At 41.4% G+C, this 18,513-nt stretch overlaps 2 protein-coding genes across 18 annotated transcripts in view; both read right to left on the bottom strand.

Moving 5' to 3' along the window:
* The window catches only part of LOC308100998 (mitogen-activated protein kinase kinase kinase kinase 3-like), a 55,597-nt gene extending 50,869 nt beyond the window's left edge, over positions 1 to 4,728 (bottom strand). For all 15 annotated transcript variants that reach the window (XM_080450245.1, XM_080450255.1, XM_080450252.1 and 12 more), the window contains exon 1: positions 4,500 to 4,728. In XM_080450245.1, coding sequence (XP_080306371.1) covers positions 4,500 to 4,595 — 96 coding nt within the window. In that variant the 5' untranslated portion in view covers positions 4,596 to 4,728. The remainder of the gene's footprint in view (positions 1 to 4,499) is intronic.
* A 1,933-nt stretch (positions 4,729 to 6,661) lies between these two features.
* On the bottom strand, positions 6,662 to 14,376 carry thumpd2 (THUMP domain containing 2). 3 transcript variants are annotated; one of them, XM_080450270.1, is made up of 11 exons: positions 14,187 to 14,376; positions 13,523 to 13,661; positions 11,926 to 12,720; positions 11,356 to 11,495; positions 10,459 to 10,536; positions 10,254 to 10,306; positions 9,965 to 10,052; positions 9,656 to 9,727; positions 8,644 to 8,758; positions 7,331 to 7,451; positions 6,662 to 7,071 (listed from the first exon to the last, which is right to left on the bottom strand). In XM_080450270.1, exons 1-11 carry the CDS (start codon positions 14,298 to 14,300, stop codon positions 6,708 to 6,710), a joined length of 2,079 nt encoding a protein of 692 aa, XP_080306396.1. In that variant the 5' UTR covers positions 14,301 to 14,376; the 3' UTR covers positions 6,662 to 6,707. The 3 variants fall into 3 exon arrangements, with proteins under 3 accessions (XP_080306396.1, XP_080306397.1, XP_080306398.1); XM_080450271.1 differs by having other exon boundaries at positions 12,274 to 12,720; XM_080450272.1 differs by lacking the exon at positions 7,331 to 7,451 and having other exon boundaries at positions 6,918 to 7,071.
* Between the last annotated feature and the right edge of the window lie 4,137 nt (positions 14,377 to 18,513).

Genomic DNA, 18,513 nt, shown 5'->3' with positions numbered 1-18,513 from the left:
AAGCACCATTTAATCCCCAAGCAGAGATACAGGTGTCACAGCAGCCAGTCAGAATGAAACACAGGACAGGAGTTAGGCTACTGCTAAGAGCAAGCGTCAAGAGCCATTGATCATTCATTTGAATCAGCTGTGTGGAGGGAGATCTTGCAGGGTTAAGTAGGACCCAATATGGACTAATATAAGACTAATATGACCCTTTTTGATTTCTGACAGTTTGTGTTCCCACATTATTATTAACTTGCAGGGATCACTCGAATGAATTGAATGACTGACAACAGGAATTCATGCAAGGCCTCAAGGGACACTGGAAACACGTGGACACACTTGACGAGCAAACTACTGGTGGAACACTAAGCAAAACAGGATGGTGCTGCACCAGTTGCCTTCTAAATGCATGTGTTTGAGAGAAACAGACTATGCATCCACCTGTGTGTGTACTTGAGCATTCTGTTCTAACTTCTTCCTCTGTTGTAGCAATCTGAAACAATAGGACACACACACACACACACACACACACACACACACACACACACACACACACACACACACACACACACACACACACACACACTCTCAGACACACAGGAAGTCAGGACCACTGCATTCCAAGACCATGGCTGCCCAGCTGTGCCACATGTATGCAGAATTAAGGCCAGGGGGAAAATAGTGGAGCCAACAGGTTCATCAGGCTGTTAAAGGGATACTTCACTTCCGGGCCGCCGACACATTTAAAAAAAATATTAAAAATAAATGAAAAAAGTTATGGAAAATTCATGGCCCCCTCACGCATTAGAGTGTCCTACTAATGTGTGAGGGGGCCATGAATTTTCCATAACTTTTTTCATTTATTTTTAATATTTTTTTTAAATGTGTCCCCGGCCCGAAAGTGAAGTATCCCTTTAAGTACATTACACCCCCCCCCCCCCCATACACACACACATGCTTTTTATGTAATTTATCTACTGTAGAAAACCAATGGCTTCAATAGACTTTTTAGAAGTAACTCAAGTAAACACATTGCTAATTGCAAAGTACCCTAATACTGGCCATCTATTGCATCAAAAACATAAAAAGAGGGTTTTACACTCTCAAAAGGAGGCCTAAATGGGACCAGTCATTTCAAATAGGAAGCATTACAACAACTATTACAGCATTACAACAACAATTTCAGCATTCATGCCATGTAAACAAAGAACTTTTAGTACCATGTTTGCCTCCAAAACACAACTAAGTCACTCTACGTTAGTACGTTTGGATTACTTTGCCCCACAGCCGATATTAACAGCACAAACGAGTGTTAAATTGTCAGATTTTGTGTATCTGTAAATAATGCCCAAAATGAGTAGGTGGGATCATTTGACCCCCTGGGGTCAACATGCTGGCATCACTACAGTACCCCTGAAACAGGTTCAGTGTCTTACACAAGGATAATTAAACAGGAAATGGACCATGGTTGGGCAAATCAAACCAATGACCTTGTGAGAATATTGATCTCAGTATATATTTGATCAACCTACCAGACAGAATTCCAGACAGTTTTACTACATAAACAGAACTAAAGACTGAGTTTAACATACTGTATCACAAATTGCACCTTCCTTAATGTCTAATCTCATGTACATACAGTAGCTGCTGCTTTTTGGACATACCGAAAGTGCTACCACCTTTGTGTCTAACCTTATACACCTTATGTCTAACCTCATGACATGTACACTGTTCCAGTTGTATTATGCTGTGTATGCATATATATGTAGATATCTTAGATTTGTGCCCATCCCTGACATACGTTTCTCTTTAGTGTTTTCTCCTTGCTCTCCGTGCCCCCCCCCCTCTTTTAATTGTTCTCTTCCTGAAAACAACTAAAACGATGGAGCTCGCACAAAAACAAATTTTAAGCACTTCTTTACACCTGTAAACCTCTGATGTGACAATAAAGTTGAATCAAACCCTAATGATCACAATACTAGCCTGAAAAATCATTCAATATTTTTCCAAATCGGTCAGCCTACTCAGAGCGTGTCCTGGTTTGGGAACCTCTCAGTTAGAGATAAAAACAAGCTCACCCAGGTAGTCAACCAGGCAAGTAAGATCATTGGAGACAAACAATTGCAACTTCAGGACATATACAACCGCTCCATAACCAAAAAAGCAATTTAGATTTACAATGATTCTACCCATCCTCTTCACTCTGAATTTGACTTGTTGCCATCGGGCAGGAGGCTTAGGGCAAAATTAGCAAAAAAGAAGGGTTACAAAATGTTGTTTGTGCCAACTGCTGTGGACATTTTAAATAAGAAAATGTTTAAATAGTCTAATCGCCACTGCTCATGACCACTGTTGTTGTGTTAATGTGAGTGCATTTTTTATAGTATTTTAATGCACCTGTGTATTTTTGTAATGTTTTATTGTTGTAACTGACTGCTGGTGCGCCAAAGACAATTTTCCATTTTATGTCAATTTAATGGACAATAAAGTTTTCTTTATCTTTATCTTTATAGGTTCAAGATGACAGCTTAAGACGATGATCAAACCTGTGAACTTGGCATTATGCAACAGTTACACTGACCATTAAAAAGGTCCTGACATCAGACACATCACTTTTCTACTCTATGAGAAGATTATCTTCCACTGGGAAGACCCATGATTTTAAATCACTGTAGAAGTTACTGTTTTAACCAGTGAGTGTTTTGATCTACCGGAATCAGGGCTTGTTTCCCTGGAACAAAGCAAAATGCAGGCTTAAATTAGACCCAAACAAGATTACTCCTGACAGGTATATAATTAGTGTAACAGAAAAGGAAGAGATAATGGGAGACTTTGGGATCTTCTGTAGAAACCAACGGGATAACCTGGCACAAAATGCCTAAAAGCCTGATTAAGAATAAATAAATAAACAAAACATGAAGAAACAAAGAAATGTAACCAACATTACATTCCGGATCCTGGGTTATTTTATTGCACTTGTAACACTAATTATGATCCTCGAGGTTAACCAAACGTCATAATTACATCCTATCAAAACTTAGACGAATTTACCCAGGCTGCCAAATGCCTCTCCCCCCCACACACACAGCTATGGGATTCAATTCCACGACAGAGTGCATGGCTGCTATGCTTAAAACAGAAGAAAAAATCCTGTGTTAAATTGATCCATTTGTATCTCAAAGAATGTACAAATTTTACAAACTCTTGAGTAAAATTAACAGGATTTGACAGTGCATTATGATGACATTAAATTCCACGATACGGAGTCCCTTTGGTAAACAACAACATGGCCCGTCAACAGTGGGTGACTGAATGTCGATCATCACAGACCGAACATCAAGACGATAAAACCCTGACATGGTAGCCAGAACAGTAAAACTATTGGCCATATGATAACAAATATCAATACGGAGTGTCTGGTATGTTGATGATAAGCATTGTGGCAGCCCGGGGCCTTGTGTACATCATGGATCCTCACCAGCTTAGCCTCGTCTTTCACTACGCAAACCAGGCAACAAAGCCCGTTTTTCTCGATCAATAACAACGTTGTTCATCGAAAAGGGGGAGAAACAAGGGGATTATAGTTGTGTTGATGCTTTATTGTTGGTGCCTGCTAGGCGATTATTATCATCATGATCCGAGGAGCTGTCATTCTTTGCAGCGCTTTTCAGGGATCAAACTAGCTCTGGTCCATAGCGTTAGAAGGAGTTCTCCTTAACGCTAGGTTACTTTCGGGCCGTTGCCCGCACACCCCCCGGTAGCGCAGGCTGCGCAGCCTCTCGTCTGCAGTAAAAAATAAAAAATACACTTTCACTACTCATCAAAACAAAGACAGTTGTAAGAGGTTGAAAGCCTACCTTCCTTAGTGGGAATACTCGAAGCCCCCCACCTCACGTCTAAAATACACTTTTTGGACAGAAAATAAAATATTTCACCGGATGGAAAAATGTTTTAGTTACTCAACTGCGCCCCCTACAGATCTGATCAATGGAAAATGTCTATTCAAAAGATCTGTAGGGGGCGCAGCGGAGTAATTCTAAATGTTTTCCTTCCGGTGAAATATTTTCTTTTCTGGACAAAAAGTGTATTTTAGAAGTGGTGGGGGGCTCCGATGTGTTCCCACTAAGGAAAGTAGGCTTTCAACATCATAAAACCGTCTTTGTTTTGGTGAGTAGCGAAAGTGTTTTTTATTCTTTACTACAGACGAGCGGCTGCGCTACCGGGGGTAAGCGGGCAACGGCTCGAAAGTACCACAGCGTTAAGGAGAACTCTCTCTAAAGCTATGGACCAGAGCTAGGATCAAACCAGAGATAGACACATTCTCCACCACCCAGCTGCGAAACATCGGCTGCAGGAAACGCGCTACTGCGTTACATAAATTGTTTCAATCCAATGCTCACAGGCCTGTCACAATTGCTGCCGTTTTGTCAACAACGTTGCCAGTTTCCATCCAAACGGCTAAAAGTTAGCTGCTGGGTGCTACCATAGCCGGGGCTGCAGTTGTTTTTTTTTACCTTGTACACATCTCCGTATGTGCCGCTTCCTATCCGCTGAATAAGCTCGAAATCCTCCTGCGGGTTCCTGCGGGACAGGTCCACGCTGGAATCCATCGTGAACGACTCCCGTATCGGATGGGGTGGGGGGGTCCCGGTGGTCGTGTCAAGCACGGTGGGGTATGTGGGGAAACGAAATATTTAAAAACATACAGCGTCAGAGAGAGAAATCACAACAGCCCCCGAACCCACTGGAGCTTCAACATGGCGTCCACTGCGCAAAGAGCATGCGCACGAATGTTGGCGTACGTACATGGTCCGGTGACTCTGTCTGTCTGTCTGTCTGTCTCACAGTCTGTCCCTTCAGAGCAGCAGAGCAGAGAGAGGGAGCAGTGAGGACACTGTACACATCCATCCATCCAAAACACTACCTGACCTGTACTTTCTGTTCATTTACTGCGTCTTATTGAGGTCCTTTTGGTTGCGTTTTGTAGGCTCTCACAGTTACAAATGGATAAATTAATTTAGGTTTTTTGTTGTTGTTTTGTTATAAGTGCTAAATAGCTCGCTATTGTGAGTAGTCATTGTTTGTTCAGTAACAGAGGTCCTCCCATCTCTCATTGTAAACAAAAAAATATACATTTTCGGCTCGGGATACCAATTTTATTCAACCAGTAGAGAGAGAACTCGTGCAGGATACAGGATAAACAAATTGGAAGTGATAAAACAAAACAATAATACATTAATGATTCCAATGTAATAAGGTTTTGAAACTTTGCCATGGAACATTAGAATCCTTTTGAGCAAAAAGCCCACCCTGAAGTATGTCTCACAATGTTTTCCTATGCTGGTTTAATGCCCAATTTGATTAATTATGAATTATTTAGATGTCATTTAATTTCAGACGTCACATTGACACCTCTCTTAATACATCCATGAGGTTAATAGTAAGTATGTTGCTCTCATTCAAAGAACAACACCTGTGTAAATAGGCATACAAGAGGTGCTCCTTTCTTTCAGAATAAAAACTGTGTTCCATACTCTTATTTGAAAAGCACTAACAACATAAAGTATTATGTAAGGTATAATCATTTATGTTTATTATATATGTATAACAATAAAAAACACGAACCTTCTGGAACACCAATGTTTTCGTGTCAATTTTAGTTTACACTACAGGGTAAATTTGATATGATTAAGTGTTAAAGGTATAGTTGGGTTTTGTGGGATTTGCCATTGTTCCGATTTATCCAGAGTCAGACAATCTCGTGGGTGCCTTTTTCGTTTGCAAGCTTAACATAGCTTACTTTAATTCCTAGATGTCTATGGAATCAAGTAGCAGTTCCCCTCCAAAATCAAAAGTACCAAAATACACCTTTAAACTTCTCCAAAGATGGATGGCTGGTGTAACGTATCAACACATTGTAATGTGCAGAATTATAGTCACTAATTTCACTTTTAAGAAAGACATTATGTCAAACAGCCATGGTGGATGAATATGCATATTTTGGACAAGGCCTACCAACCTTCAGAGAAAGTCCTTTTCCATGAGAAGTTGCTACTTGATCCCATAGATACCCAAGGATTAAAACTAGGATAAGCTCATCATCACTCAACATACCCTCAAACAAAAAAGCAGACAAAAAAAGACATCCATGACTTTGTCTGTCTCTGGGTAAGTAGGAAAAATAGTAAATATCCAAACTATCCCCTTAAAGTTCGTGAGTTAAACTGCAATACTATATAATTATGAATAGAATGGGTAGGCACACACACACACACTGTTTGGATCATACTGTGGCTGGATTTTGAGCACACTGTAAAGCTTACCTAGCCATAAATGTTTTATTGTTAAAACATTGCAATGTTTTATTGTTGTAACTGACTGCTGGTGTGCCAAAGACAAATTTCCATTTCATGTCAATTTAATGGACAATAAAGTTTTTATTATCTTATCTTATCTTATTATTATCTTATCTTATCTTAAAAACTACAGTTCAGAATTGTTATGATTACATTTATTCTACCATGTAAACTGTGATGTAAGCATGTTTATCCTTTTATTTGAGGGTTTTGCTGAAAAGGTGTCGGTTTTAGCACCACCCAGTATTCATACAGTGACACACTGTAGACATAGTATAAGAAAGACTCTCAAAACAATTCTTTGTTCAACACATACAATCTTTATATAATTAAAAAGAGAAGATCACTGTTTGTTTTGAATCAAGTCTATAACTTGACATATTTTTGTATAAGTCCATCAATTGCCCCTAAGCTAACTCTGTACGACGCCCGGTGCTTCAAGGAGGAGAGGGGGGGATCAGGCACCTGTTGTAGTCCAGTCTGACTAGACAGAGATTCAGACTGAATCTCTGTTCCCTGGATACAGGGTGGTGTGACATCTGGGTTGGTCTGACAGGTCTCAGGCTTTAGGGAAGAAAGAAGAGATGACGAGCAGCGTTGCTGCCCAGTAAGAGGCACGGTTTCCTGGATAGGTGTTGGGTAAGCGCTTGGGTGTGCCTGGAGCTTTTTCAGCAAACAAGATAATTGAGGGCTCAGTAGGAGAACCAGGACTCCACCTACACAGAGGACTCTAGAAACACACACACACACACCCACACACACACAATGGATCAGATTAGTATCTTTCTCAATATATACTGTATATATTTTAAGACATATCAGAATAGACATGCAAGGCACACACACACACACACACACACACACACACTTTTAGAGGGACCAAATTGGTATGTTTCTCAATATATATCAGAATAAACATGCATGCCACACACGTACACACACAACATCCATGCATACAAGAGACAAACATACTGTACACACAAACCAACCTCTCCATCTCTGTAACAATGTGAATCAGCTTGGCAGCCATGTTTTCCTTGGTATCAAACTGCCTGCCAAATGGCAGATCACACAGAACAGCATCCACACTCCCGCTGGCCAGAGGGAGCTCTGGTCACCACAGAGGCAAAACACAACTTTCAGTTCAATGCATTCATCAGTCAGTAGTACACTATGTACTATTCTTTGCCTTAGCCCACAATTCTTAAAAGGATCCCTGCCTAATAAGCCAAATATGACTTAACACATTGCCTGCAAAGAACGCATATATGCGTTCTTTCAAATCCAACACTTGCCTGCCAAGAACGCATATATGCATTAAAAAAAAACATGTTTACAGTGATTACGCTAGAGGGTGCCCTTCGCCAACCTATGAATGATCCTTTGACTGCGAGAGGAGTAATGGACGGAAATGACGTCATCACAAAAAAAATCACTTCCGTCCATTCCTATGTTATGGGATTTAGAAAAACACATCTAGCTCGGATTTCTTCTTTTTTTGTGTGAAAACAAGCCATATTGAACAGAATGGACGCTCGCGGTAAAACATTTTTTGTTCCGGTGGATAGACGAGACCCTCCCCCTCCCCCCAGACAGCTTTCGTTTACATCCGTGTCCACAACGTGGCTTCCATGGCTTTCCGTGGATCGTCAAAATAAGGTAAAACCGCTGGCAAGGATGATGAATTAATTAATTAATTCCTGGCAGTCAATGTGTTAATACATTATAATTGTCCTTTATAACTAAAATGTAAAATAAAAAACACCTTCAATATTTTATTTATCTTAGAAATAGTTAATCTTTCACTCAATAGGGGCAATGCCAGTCGCAAGTTGATGATGTCATTTGTCCATGTGTGGTCTAGCCCTATGGTTAATATGAGCATCAAATCAATATTTTAAATATGTTTTTTTGTTTTTGAATTTAGATCACAAATACATTTTGGCTAACGTGCAATACCTAAAAGTTGACATTTGTCGCAAAATGCAAATATGTAAATACTGTGCATTAGTGTTGTGTAAATCAATAATTTCAAGGATCCCCAGATTGGTACGCATTAGACCACAGACCCCCATAACTCTCAGAGTGAACAACATTTGTACACTCTGAGTTAGACCTGTAAGGGTCCATTTGGTCCCTAATTATCAGTCATTTAGCGGGGGACCTCCTAGAACCTCTTCAAGGACCCGTGGGGGTCCCTGGAGACCACTTTGAGAACCACTGGTGCAAATAGTATGTCAAAATGATTGAAATCATGAATATATACTAAAATATAATTCGCACTTTGCACAGGTTTTCCTACCCATGGTTGAGGCCTTTAGCAGGTGAACTCTGTCTGCAAGGTTTGCAAATGCTATATTCTCGTTGGCCTTCTGCAGCTGTCTGTCATCAATGTCCATGCCCAGAAAAAAGGCATCCTGACAGTAAGGGGAGAATGCTTAGAATTATTTTATATTACTTTAGATATACACCTTATCCATATAATGTGTTACAACTTACAATTAACCACTTCCAACCTGGCGTCCCAAATATGGGCATGTCATTATATATATACATTTTCAAAAATGTTCATAATTATTGGCCCGGACGGCTGGGCTAGCGGTCCGGGCACCTAATGCCTGACAGCGCATCACGGGTTCGAGTCCCGTTCCTGACAAACTTTGCTGTTATGTCACTCCCCGTCTCTCTCTCCCCGTTTCCTGTCTGTCTCTACTTACTCTACCAATAAAGGAAAAAAAGCCCAAAACATATATATTTGAAAAAAAATCATAATTATTATTATTGTTGTTTTCAAAAATAGCAGATCTACAAGCTCACAGTGTGTCAACTAAAGTACATAGGGCTTAAGTGGTTAAAACTCTAGTGTCTAAGTGTTTTACATAGGTAGCCCATTTAGCAGTTTAAACCACAGAGAAACCATGAATAATTCACACTGGTTTGTTATAAGTGGTTAATCCAGTTTTAACCATTGCATCTAAAGCAGAAACATGACTCAACACACTGGAATTCAAGAAACTAGCCGAGGGCTAACAGGTGCTGTAAGAACAGGTCTAAATTAATCAGTAACCCAGGACCACATTTACCCTTAGACTAATGATAATGAACTTCCTTCAGGAAAAACAATGTTTTTTGTCATTCTAACCTACTATTGAGGATGTGTAAAAGAGTTATGCCCGATATATACGCGCCTTGTCGCACACCGAAAACACTCACAACATGTTGCGATGTGATACATTGTGAGCTTGAAGATCTGCTATTTCTGGTACGACACTGGCGCACAAATAAGTATGTATCAGGCTTTTTAGTGTGCTGACCTTCTGCTCCTGTGCAGCTTCCAAAAGGATAGTTCCCACCCCACACATTGGATCTAAGACACAGAAACCTGGCTGGACAAAACATAGCAAAGACAACATTTGAACGAACAACAGACTAGAGGTTGACTTTCATGCACTGACCATACATGTATGAGTGTCAAAGCATGTGTGAGAGTGGCTAAAACATTTTCAGATACAGCCTTAACATACAGTAAATATAAATTTGAATTAACCAAAATGTTTGATTGTCTACAAATAAAGCTAGGATCACTACATCTGTAGATGTAAAATGCATCAGTATGTGAGAACCTGTATTTGGGCCAGAGAGCCCATAGCCCAGGCTACTGTACTCCTCAGTCCGGTGGTTTTAATGTAGCTCCTGTTAGCTAAAGGTAATCTGAAGAAAAAGAGAAAAAACTAAAATCACATACAGCAACGTTTTTTAAATCATCTAAAGTGGGAAATTCAACAGCATAAAACATAATATATTCACACAAGTGAAATTATACAGAAACTTAAGATGTACTGAATTAAAAAATTACTAAAGTAGGGACAATCGATCGATACACTCGAGTAAAATCTGATCAAATGAGATAACCTGGTTAGTGGTATCCCCAGTAGACAATGGTCATCACTCAAATACACATTGACCTGTAGAAGCAACACAGAAACACAATATCACCATAACAACAGGGGGAGTTCTTTCATTATTATTTTTTAGCAGAGATAGATCTCATAAAAGCTGACAGGAAATATGTTTATATAATAAAATACATCTCGTAATTGTGTGCAAAGGATGATACCTCCAACTTAGGATTCCTCAGGTCAACCTTCCAACCCAGCAGTCTGCTAAGGCCTGATCCAATCAAACCACTCAACTCCTGTACGCGGTTACAATGCAAAGGAAGTGACACCACACACACACACACACACACACACACACACACACACACACACACACACACACACACACACACACACACACACACACACACACACACACACACACACACACACACACACACACACACACACACACACACACACACACACACACACACACACACACACACGACAGCTACTATTAGCGGACAAGGAGCAAAACCTTCCTTATGTTTCCTATAAAAACGACTTTTATATTCAAACATTATCATACTGCTGGTAATGCTATGGGTTATTTATTTGCTGACACAATCAGCGTATTCAGGTTTCGGTACCTAGCAGTGGCCGGATTATTGCATGGCTGAAATAGTCTCTCTCTCTCTCTCTCTCTCTCTCTGATGCCTCTTGAACTATGACTGGTAGGCTATTCCATTTTCCTCTCTGTAAGAGAGGAGCTGTGTAGTATTGTCAATGTATTGTGTGATCTGTCTATGAACTGTGTATTTATGTGTTGTCATTTTTTGTATCCTGATGGCTGCTTGGTACAAAATGATTTTCCGCAGGGACAAATAAAGCATCTAGCATGACGGGGTGACTGGTCGGTAGGAGACTCAATGGAGACTCTTTGAACCGTCATCAAATTATTGGCTCAGGAATGCGACAAAAACAAAAAAATATGGGGTGAGTAATCGATAGAAAAAAAGTCATTTTGGGGTGAACTATCCCTTTAATAAACTGTATGTGTATACACACTCACACATACAGCAATAGATTCTTAATGTGCTACATAGGTATACGAGTATATTCTACATGAATACCTGTGTGCTGAACCATCTGGCTAGAGCTCCAGAGCACTTGCAGCTGATCCTGAAGGTGACAGGTTCTGTAGGAGAAGGTTGAAGCAGTTTGTCCCTGCTAGGCTCCTGTAGTTCCCTTTCTTTGGAGTCTGTGGCCTCCACTTCAACATACAAAGTGATTCGGGATACACTGTCATTTAACATTGGCTATTGAAGTGCAGCAGAAAGCAAAAACTCGACTATTAATTCTAATATGACCACATAATAATACTAGACGTTGATGTATTAGTACTTTCAGTTGGAGTAATAGTAGTAGCAGCGAATGTGGCCAAAAGCTCATTTCAAGCTCAAATCAAAACGATTTGAGAGTGCAGATACTCTGTTCATTCAGTTCGATATTATTTAGCTTCAGCACCTAAGCTACGTGTAATACTGGTACTGGGTACTGGGTGAGCACTGAGCAGTGTATTTTTCATTACAAATGATTACCAGCAAATAATAAATATGATTGGGGAAAAAAATAAATAAACAAAAAATGTCTAAGAATTATGATTACATTTCAGTCAGTCAGTATCAGAAAGTAAATATTACCATGTTCCAGGCTATCTCTGTACTTTCTCTTGGATCGGTGGTCTCTCAATGGTGTTGTTGTGTGGTTGTGGCTGTCTGGTTCCTTGCTACAGTCACACAGTGCCGCCGTTACTGTTGCATGGTTTCTACTTTGCCTGTCGCCACTCAACTCTTCAACCTCACTTCTTTCTTTCGTTCCCTTCTCCTCCTCCTCTCCGTTACCTTTGACCTCTGAGGTCTCGTCCTCTTTTCCACTGTTTTGTTCGATCTTCATCCGACTAGCCTCTCCTCCCCCCTCATCATTATCCCTCTTTCTCTGACACTCTGGTGTGCATGGTCCTTTTTGTGCAACACTGCAGGCATTCTCACCATGCTGTTGTTCACCAGAATGGTGTATCCCTCCCTCGCCTTCCTCTCTTTTGCTGTCAGTTAGTTTCTCTTCCTCGTCCTCCTCTCTCCGTCTCTTCCAGGATTCTTTCTGTCCATCACTGCAAGACTTATCAACGCCACTAACCTTGTCATTCTTTCTCTCCGTCCCTTTCGCTCCATCAACCACACTCTCTCCATGTTCCCACTCTCTTTTTCTCATCCTACACTCTGCGTCCCCACTCTGATATTCCATCTCATCCACTTTCCTGTCACTCCACCTCTTCTCCTCACATTTTCCCTTTGTTAGTCCCGTTGCTAAGTTGTGTGAGACTACAGAGGTGCCTCTGCAATCTAGCACCCCCTGCAGGCGACTCCATGTCATTATAGCACTGGTCCATTCGGTCGCATCACCCACCAGTCTAGACCGTATTTCAGAGGCAGCTTTGGCTAAAAAGAATCAAGAAAATAATATAATTATTAGAGCAGTGTTTCTCCTCCAGTGGAGAAACGGAAAGGAACAAAAAGTGCATTGTCAGATATTATATTATATTATATTATATTATACAAGACTGTGGAAAAGGAACAACTTTAACAGAGGAGCACCATGTTATTTAGTATACAGTACATATATTTTTTTGTTTGTTTCTATTTTGACAATTCTATCAAGAGCAACCAACAATGACGAGTCAACAGGTCAGGGTTTTCTTTGATAAGACACATTTGTGTTACAAAGATTAATCCTGTGTGCTCTCTATTTCAGGACTATTTCTATTTCTCATCTTATTTTTATCCATCGTCATGCGCTTTATTTGGAGTCAGATCATGGAGGAAATGGTTCCAGCACAGAATCCCAGACTTCCCTTTCACTGGCCATATCAGCCAGCTCTGACTGGGGGAACCCGAGGCATTCCCAGTCCAGCAGAGAGATATAATCTCCTGACCTGGTCCTCCCTGTGGCCTCCTCCCAGGTGGGTATGCATGGAAAACCTCTCTGGGGAGGCGACCAGGAGGCATCCTTACTGGATGCAACAATAAAAAACACATTAACCATTCCTACACAAAGGAGCACTGGCTCTACTCCGCCTGAGCTTCTCACCTTGCATAAGGAAGGTGCCAGCCACCGTCCTGAGAAAATCTATATCGGCCGCTTGTATCTACGACCTTGTTCTTTCAGACCATCTTATTTTGCCTTATTATATTCACTATACTATACTACCTGTAATGCATTACTGAAGGTGACGCAGCTGACCTGAGCTAAAGTGGCCAGGCAGCTTCACGGGCAAGTCTTGTCTCAGCAGAAGGAAGAGTCTCTCTGCAGACTTGAGCTCTCTGACTCTGTCGATCCCTGCAGAGGTGCTGAACAGCACCTTACCCGTTAACTGACACACCTGTACAAAAAAACACCAAACAACACAATCAGCAACACCAGCAAACAACGACGGTGGTGTTTGACAGTGAGTAGTGAGTAGTAGTTCTAGCCTTGGATCAAGACTATAATAGATGTATTTGTATCGAGTCTGACTCTTGCTTTCGTAGATACGAAAGCAAAAGTCAGACTCGATAAAATACATCTATGAGTGGTTCTCAACCTTTTCAGGCCGCGACCCCCCAAAATAATAACTGGGGGCACCCCACCCTGATAAGCACTTGGAATATAGGAGTTGAGGCATTATACTTTCTTATATAATTTAACAATTTATAACCTGTAAATTAACAAACAGTTTTTATAGTATAGTATTTTAAAAAATCATGTGGGGACCCCCCTGGGGGTCCTGACCCACAGGTTGAGAACCACTGATCTACGATAGTCTTGATCCAAGGCTATAGTAGTGCTAGTAAGAGGTAGTAATGGCTAAAGCGGCAGTCAGTGTTAATCACAAGTCTTGACGTGATAATACAAAAAAAGCACTCACATCTTCAGCTGCAAGCTTCGACTTCACCTCTTGAACTAAAAACTGCTCCATACCGTTACCAGCAGTGCAATAATATCGAACAGCACTCGGTTTACAACAAGTCGGCTCCCTCATGACGGTTTTTTTCTTTGTCAATAGGCACAAATATTCGTGTTTGAAATTACAATCTCACATGGTCTGATAGTATGCTGTGGATGAGTCCATATTGCTTGTTTACAACGGAAACGGAAGTGAGCAGCGTTGCCAGGTTTAAAGAGAGAAATAAGCAACCAGGTCTATGAAAACAAGCCCAAAAGAAGCCACTATAATAGCATCAGCAATTTAAATCTATGTAGTGGCTATTTTCAAAGAAATCTTGGAAGAAAATGTGAAAAAATGCGTAATATGTGTGTCTCTTGTATGGGGGTCCCTGGCATAAAATGTTTTCAGATGAGGGGTCCGCAGACAAATGCATATTAATTTGGGGGGTCCTTGACATGTTTGAGAACCACTGGTGGAAACAACATTAGGAAGCAAGCCCAAATAAGCACTGACTACACTTTAGAAACAAGCCCAAAAACACTGGAAGTGAGCCACAGAGACTGCAGTGGCGTGTTCTTCCCAGTAGGGGTCTCCCCTTTACAGCCAAAGAGTCACTGGGTTTCTTAAATGGAAACTATTTACATAATTATGTTGGTGGGGTATTAATGTGTCAATATTGCTCGTTGTAAAATATTAGCATTATTCACATGACATATAAAACAAAAGCCACAGAAAGGTCACAACACAAACAAGATTTCATTTTGTATCTCACTCAGATGGCAGTGGCACACACACACACACACACACACACACACGCACGCACGCACGCACGCACGCACGCACACGCACACACACACACACACACACACACACACACACACACACACACACACACACAGCAGTGTTAGCCAGTGGGTGTTTTGAGTGGGTCTGAACAGGTGTTTATGCTAACTACGGAAGAAAGTGCAAACAAACCCTCAGGCAGGTACAAGTGCACCCACACAAGTATTTTAATCTCTCACTCTCTGTAGTCTGTTCTCTCTTCTATCACCTTTCCTTGTTCAGCATACCTCTCTGTATCTTTTTCCCTTACCAAGTTTGTCTGCAAAATGTTATGTGCACCCCACCCCACTGATATTTCTTTCATACTGTGCTACAACTTGGTCAAAGGCAAGTAACTAATAAATAAATATACAACCTCTCCACAAACTTTATAAACAAACATTGACAGCTTACTCTGGCATGATGCACAATTTTTCAAAGGTCTGTGGACTCTTTTGTTCCAGCTCTATGGAATGTCTGCTGTCCCTTCTCCTAAAATGTCATGTCCAAAGGAATTAATTTGCATTAACTTGTGTTTTGTGTTTTGCGAACTGTGTAATGAAGTCAACTCCCAGTTTTACCCATTAGCCCCACAGAGCTGTGTTAGTTTTTCAGGCCTTTTAAAATGACTACAGATGCAGCATCAGTAGGCTATATCAAATGTTCTGATGGCACATCCTATTCAACAGCCGTTGAATAGGTACACATCAGCCTCTCTATCACTCTTGGATACTCATTTGTGCAGTGGTGTGACAGACACCATGACCTGTGCTCCTCGGAGTTGCCTACCCAGGGTCTGCAAACCTTGGAAGGCAGTCATAGCCAATTTGAATGGGACCGAAATCAGACGATTTGTGTGAGTTTTGGACAAAATCTCTAGGAGTAGCAGCAAAAAGTGTGAGAAGAAAATGCAATCTGGCATAAAATGTAATCTGGCAGAAAATTGGCTATAAATTGCATCATGATCCAAGGAATCCAGGGGGAAAATATGTTGATTGACTGTATGACCTACGGTTCAAGAGTTATAGGCCGAAACATGAAGTGGGCTGTTGTAGCGCCACCATGAGGTGATTTGAAAAATTAGTAATAAAAAAAAGTGTTTAGCAAAGATCAGCCTCCTGGTGGCACTATAACAGGCTGATGTGAAAAATTTGGAGCAGAGGTTTTTCCTTGGCCTCTAGGGAGTGTGCGTGCAACGTTTCACGCCGATCAGTCCAGTTGTAGGATAAGGATAAGGATAATTCCTTTTAACAGGTCGTTCATGAAAGTCCTTGCGGTCTTGTTTCCAATGAGAACCTGTGAGCAATTGGGGTTAAGAGTCTTGCTCAGGGACAAATTTCATATCATCGGCACATATGCTGGGATAGCCTGGAATCGAACCTGGGGCAACCAGGGCCAGCTGGTTCCCTAGGCGGGCTCACTAACCACTCAGCTATGGCCGCCCATGTAAAAACAGGAACCGTAAAAAACGTAAAAACAGGAACCGGCCTGTTGAATGTGTGTGTGAATGTGTGGACAAAGTTTCACGGCAATCTGTCCGACTGTGCCGTAGATTAGCTGTACACACAGACGGACGGACGAGCGGACGGACAGGGGCGAAAACAGTCTCGGCCACGCTTTCGGCCTGGTGGAGACAATAATAGGCTATTCAACCACTAGCCTATTGCTCAGGTTACCCCATACAAATACTTGGGTGTAAACATCGACTCGTTATGAAGTTGGACTGTTCCTGTGGATTATATCTGCTTTCAACAGATAATGGATTTTCTCCATATAGGCTGAGCGGTTTTGGTGTGAGGCAGAACGTAATTCTCCTCTTTGATTTTTCTGCCAGTGGAAGTGTTATCAGGTATGGATTGTGGTCCAGGTCTGGTAGTTTGTCCACCAATCTTAAGGCCATGGTCAATCAGCTGGGGGATGTGGCCATGAAAACCATTGGAGTCCGACAATAGCCCTCTCCCCAACCCACATATGAGCATTCTGTAATCAGACTAGCTCAGAAGGTCACCTCACCTCTGATGATCCATCACACATCCTTTATGCTGAGTACCAATTCTTAAGGTACAGAGTCCCTCGGTGTAGACGGAAATGGTACAAGCTATCACTATAATTCCCAGTTGTCTTTCTGCCTTATAGGTTGGCTGCTAAGGCAATGAAAAGCCTACTGTATGCACACACTGAAAACATTCAACACACTGATTATTGTATATTGCAAATGCAATATGTATATTGTGCATGTTGATATTGCAATGGCGACATTTTCGATATATTGCGTAGTCCTAGTGGGCAGGCACCTTTAACAGCGCTGTACCACTCAAGTGCCCTAGAAGTCGTGGACTTTGACATATGAGACACTCAAAATCTTTCAAGAACTGCCCATGTTACAACAATTGGAGTAAGATTTTCATATGTCAGCAGCAATGCACAAGTTCTCTCATCAGTTCGTCTCCCTCTTTCTCTTTAAATTTGGGTCGTCTTCATCAGCCCGTAATATTGGATGTATCCATGTAGAAAGGGGACATTAATACTCCTTTCACCAGCTGCCATTTCGAATAATTACTCCCAACAGTCCTGAATAAAATGCATTAGCTCCACAAAATGGCCGCCACCCAGCCCCAGATGTGGCATGATCTATCGCTTTGTATTAAACTTGTTTTCATTCTCTTCCACGCCCCATAAACACAGAACAGAAGGAGTTTGGGGTGCGGGGATATGGAGAGGAAGAATGACAGAAACAGAGACTCTATGGGGGATAGAGAGAGAGAGACAGAGAGAGAGAGAGAGCGAGACAGACAGACAGACAGACAGACAGACAGACAGACAGACAGACAGACAGACAGACAGACAGACAGACAGACAGACAGACAGAGAGCGATACAGACAGACAGACACAGACACAGACACAGACACAGACACAGACACAGACACAGACACAGACACAGACACAGACACAGACACAAAGAGACAGAGACAGGCTGGCAGGGAAAGACAGAAAGAAAGGAGACAAGTGGATCAAGACAGACAGGCAGATGTGAAGAGGAAAAGCAAAATAGAAGAGAAGAGAGACGACAGGAGGAGAGAGACACGGCATAAATGATGTGCACAACTGCACATACAGAGAGAGTTGATTGAGGGGAACGAAGGATAATGTAGAGCAAACACATAGGAGCACAGAGTCTCAAATTCAGATTATGTGCTGCTCTGGGTACATGAGCCAAAAATGAAATGTAAGAGTCAACACAAACACTTTGACTTATGAATAGAACTATCAATGGATATAATGACAGAGAGAGAGACAGCAAGAGAGAGGGAAGGAATGAGAGAGAGGTACCAACAAAGAAATGGAGAGAGAGACAACAGAAATAGCCTGGGTGTGTGATGAAAAGAGAACAAAAACTAAAGACAAACACAGAAGGTGAGTGACTTTTAGATTAAGACGGAGAATGTGTGAGAAAGCGGTCCACACGATCGGTCAACATCGAAA

The sequence above is a fragment of the Gymnoscopelus braueri genome, assembly GCF_963280865.1.
Source record: "Gymnoscopelus braueri genome assembly, chromosome: 14".
Classification (NCBI taxonomy): domain Eukaryota; kingdom Metazoa; phylum Chordata; class Actinopteri; order Myctophiformes; family Myctophidae; genus Gymnoscopelus; species Gymnoscopelus braueri.
Note: the sequence above shows the minus strand (reverse complement) of the source record. Positions and strands in the feature narration are given on the sequence as shown.

Coding starts and splice junctions, on each gene's coding strand:
- thumpd2 (XM_080450270.1), bottom strand. CDS start 14,300: ATGAGGGAGCCGACTTGTTGTAAACCGAGTGCTGTTCGATATTATTGC. Junction 13,662..14,186: donor CGAAGCTTGCAGCTGAAGAT/GTGAGTGCTTTT, acceptor TTTTTTGTACAG/GTGTGTCAGTTAACGGGTAA. Junction 10,537..11,355: donor CCAGATGGTTCAGCACACAG/GTATTCATGTAG, acceptor AACCGCGTACAG/GAGTTGAGTGGTTTGATTGG.